Source organism: Dipodomys ordii, unplaced genomic scaffold (assembly GCF_000151885.1).
Source record: "Dipodomys ordii isolate 6190 unplaced genomic scaffold, Dord_2.0 Scaffold379, whole genome shotgun sequence".
In the NCBI taxonomy this organism is placed as follows: domain Eukaryota; kingdom Metazoa; phylum Chordata; class Mammalia; order Rodentia; family Heteromyidae; genus Dipodomys; species Dipodomys ordii.
This window is the reverse complement of record NW_012267595.1, coordinates 122,203-126,052: the sequence shown is the minus strand read 5'-3', so window position 1 is coordinate 126,052 and position 3,850 is coordinate 122,203. Positions and strand designations below refer to the sequence as shown.

The 3,850-nt window shown below is 43.8% G+C and overlaps 1 protein-coding gene across 1 annotated transcript in view; it reads left to right on the top strand.

Annotated features, from left to right (window-relative positions):
- Positions 1 to 3,227, top strand: part of LOC106001721 (protein SSX1-like) — a 24,642-nt gene extending 21,415 nt beyond the window's left edge. Inside the window, exon 10 of the mRNA XM_013036725.1 lies at positions 3,159 to 3,227. Within this exon, the coding sequence (XP_012892179.1) occupies positions 3,159 to 3,227 (69 nt within the window). The remainder of the gene's footprint in view (positions 1 to 3,158) is intronic.
- The last annotated feature ends 623 nt before the right edge of the window (positions 3,228 to 3,850 follow it).

Sequence of the window (3,850 nt, the reverse complement as noted above, 5' to 3'; positions counted from 1 at the left end):
GCCCAGGCCCAGAGTTCAGGCCCCACGACCAGACCCCCCCCCCGCAAAAAAACATAGCAGATAATAGATTAAAATTTTTAATTTCTCAGAAAAGTAATTTGATGAAATGGGTAAGATATTAAAATGATACCATTAAGACTGGCGATGTGAGTCAAATCCTAGCTAATGCAAGACTTTTGAGTTCTAAAAGAATGAGGCAGTTAAAAACGAAATACTGAGATGAAGAGGATTCTTAAAGTACGCTTACAGTCTAGGCACTAGTGGCTTACACTTGTAATCCTAACAACACAAAAGGCTGAAATATGAGGACCGTGGTTTGAAGCCAGCCCAGGTAAGAAAGTCTTTTAGATTCTTATTTCCAATAAACAGTACCAAAAACCTGGAAATGGAACTGTGAATCAAGTGGCAGAGCATTATCCTTGTACAAAAATTTCAGGTTGCTGGGTGCCAGTGACTCATGTCTGTAATCCTAGCTACTCAGGGGGCTGAGATTTGAGGATCGTGGTTCAAAGCCAGCCAAGTATGGAAACTCCATGAAACTCTTTAAAAATTTTTTTTTTAATATCATACAGAGGGGTTACAATTACATGGACAAGGCAATGGGTACATTTCTTATCAAGCATTGTTGCCTCATCCTTTGTTTCCCCTTCCCATCCCTTCCCATCTCCTCCCCCACCCCCTCACCCCCCACCAAAGTTGTAAAGTTCGTTTTTCAACATAATGACTTGTACATCTCATTGTTGCAATGAGTCCATCTGTATCCCTAGTTAAAGGTTTGTTTTTTCCCTTCCCCTCCACAAATTATACCAACATCAAATACAATGAAATCAGGGGTTATAAGCAGACCAGAGACTCCACCAAGAGACTGGTTAGGACACAAGGGAGATACAGGATCTTCCCATCCACACACCCCCCCAAAAAAAAACTCCATGAGACTCTTTTTTTTATTTTTTTTTATTTTTTGGGTCCAGTCGTGGGGCCTGAACTCTGGGCCTGGGCTCTGTTCCTCAGCTCTTCAGCTCAAGGCTAGCACTCTACCACTTGAGCCACAGCGCCACTTCCAGCTTTTTTCTTTTTGCTTATGTGGTGCTGAGGAATCGAACCCAGGGCCTCAGGCATGCAAGGCAAGCACTCTACCACTGAGCCACCTTCCCAGCCCAAAAAGCCAGAAGTGGCACTGTGTCTCAAGTGGCAAATTGCAACCTTGAGCACAGAGCTCAGGACAGAGTCCAGGACCTGAGTTTAAGCCCCAGAACTGGCACAAAAAAAGCCTTTTATCAAATTCCTCAAGAATGAGGCGAATCCTAGCTCTCAGGTGGCTAGTTCTGAGGATAACGGTTCTAAACCAACTTGATGAGAAAAATCCCCTAAGACTCTTATCTTCAATAAACCAACAAAAAGGCCAAAGTGGAGATGTGGATCAAGTGACAGAGTACAAATTGAGTGTGAGAGGCCCTGAGTTCAAGCAGTTGTATTGGCACAAAACAAAAAATGAGGTGAAGTTTGGTGATGCCAACCTGTAATCTCAGCTATTCAGGATGCAGAAGCAGGAAGATTGTGAGTTCAAAGCCAAGTGGGTAAAGTTAATATGACCCTGTTTCAAAATAATGGAAGAAAGAAATCTGGGAGCATGACTGACATGGTAAAACACTTGTCCAGCAAATTAAAGGTTCTGGATTCACTCCTCAGTACAGAAATACAAACAAACAAACAAAAACCATATGAAGAATGTTCAGAGGTAAAGAAAGTGAGGTAAAGTTAATTAATGCACATATCAATTGCCTAATTTACTCATAAGAACAATGCAATAATTCAAAAGAAAATACTTAAAATAATGAGTGAGTTTCTTAGAAATTGACATCTTCCTATCTAAAAGGATCATAGTATATAAAACAGGAGAGAGAAAAATCATATCTGAACACCTGTATCCACACAAAAAAATGAGATTTTGAAAAATATGTTTTATTTGGTGCCACTACTGGGCTTGAACCCAGGGACTCAGGCTCTCACTTGGCCTTTCTGCTCTAGACTGGCACTCTACCACTTGAGCCAGCCAGCTTTTTGCTAGTGAATTGGAGATAATTCACACTTGGATTTTCTTGCATGGTCTGGTTTGGAACCTCAATTCTCATATCTTAGCTTCCTGAGTAGAATTACTAGCTCATGATGATGGCTCATGCCATCAGCATCTGGCCTTGAGCTGAACTCTGACTTCATCAAGGCTAAGTAGGCATTTGTAGGCAAGGAACAGGGTAGAGAGAGGCTGGAAAATGAGTAAAAGAAACAGGGAAAAGGAAATTTTGTCAATGTGGGAAACAGTAAGAGACACTGGACAAATGGTAGAGCTCACCATTGCCCATATTCGGAGAGAATACCCAAGAATACCCAGGAAACTTGAGTCAGTAGCTGATTAATTTTACATACTGAGTCCATGAACTGTTCTCTCCATGTGGACTCTGATCCTTGACTGCCTGGATCTAACTCTTCCTAGTAACTCAGGTAATACCCAAGAGCCAGTGGTTCCCCAAATATATGTCTTTCATTCTTTGTATTTATGCTAGTACTGGGGCTTGAACTCAGGGCCTGAGCATTGAACCTTAAGTTTTCGCTCAAGATTAACATTGTACCACTTGAGCCAGTGGAGATAAGAGTCTCATGGAAGGGCTGGGATGTAGCTCAGTGGCAAAGCGCTTGCCTAGCAAGTGCAACGTCCTGGGTTCGATCCTCAGTACCAAAAAAGAAAAGACAAAAAAAAAAGAGTCTCATGGACCTTTCTTGCTTGGGCTAGATTCATAGAGCACTCCTCAAATCTCAGATTTCTGGATGAGTAGGATTACAACCTGGAGCCAAGTACAAGCCAGAGTATCTTTCTTTAGGACCTCAGAACTGTTTTGGAGTGAGACCATAAGGAAGTTAACAGCACTGTCTCCCTTGACACCAAGGAGTCTAGCCTAGGTGACTTGCATCAAGCTAGCAGCATCTGTTTGTCATAAAGACAGCAGTTTTATTCTTTCTTCAGATCAAGACAATTTCCTGGCACAATAAGCTCCTTCCAGTCCCAGGTGAACTTGTGTGTGACAGGGAGTGTTGAGTGTCCACACAGCCAGGTCAGTGAGAGGTGTACTTGGACTTTCTGATTTCTTACCCCACTTTTGTAGGGTGTGCTACACAACACCTCAGAGTGTGGGATCCAGTTCCCAGAGAGCTGCCGCAAGGGCAAAGGATGACATCTAGAAGTAAGGGGGAAGTCCACAAAGCCTTTAAGCCACCTTGACGGGGGTTCTTTGCCAGCACCCTATTAGTTCCAGTTCCCATTTCCAACTGGCCCCAATCCCAGGCTTCTTCCCCTCTGTGCTTTGAACTCACATCCTGGCTCCAAGAGCACTTCCAGACCTTACATGCACATGCTAGACTCTACCCCCAAATTCCACCCTAACTGCTGAACTTTCACCTCTAGCCTCTATCACTTCTCCAAGTCCAGGCACCCAGACTTCCACCCTTCCCACTTCTTACCCCAACCCTGACTTCCTGAATCCACGATCCCATTCCTTCTTGACACTCCCTAAGCATGCAGACCTATTAGCAGGTGGGACAGAGGTTGTTTTGGCTTGCGGGGAGGTATTGGTGGTCTTGGTCATGTGTCTGCACAATGTTGGGGTAAGGACTCTGAGAGGTGGGAGTCAGAGGGTAAAGAGGATGGGGTGAGGTGGGATTCCCTGGATGGGATGGGCTGGGGAGACTGGAAGGAAGGGAGAGAGGAATCTTTTATTTTATATGTACTCCCACCAACACCAGCCATGTCTTGCCTGTTCATTATCATATCTGAATTCCTCCTGGTTATCAAATCTTT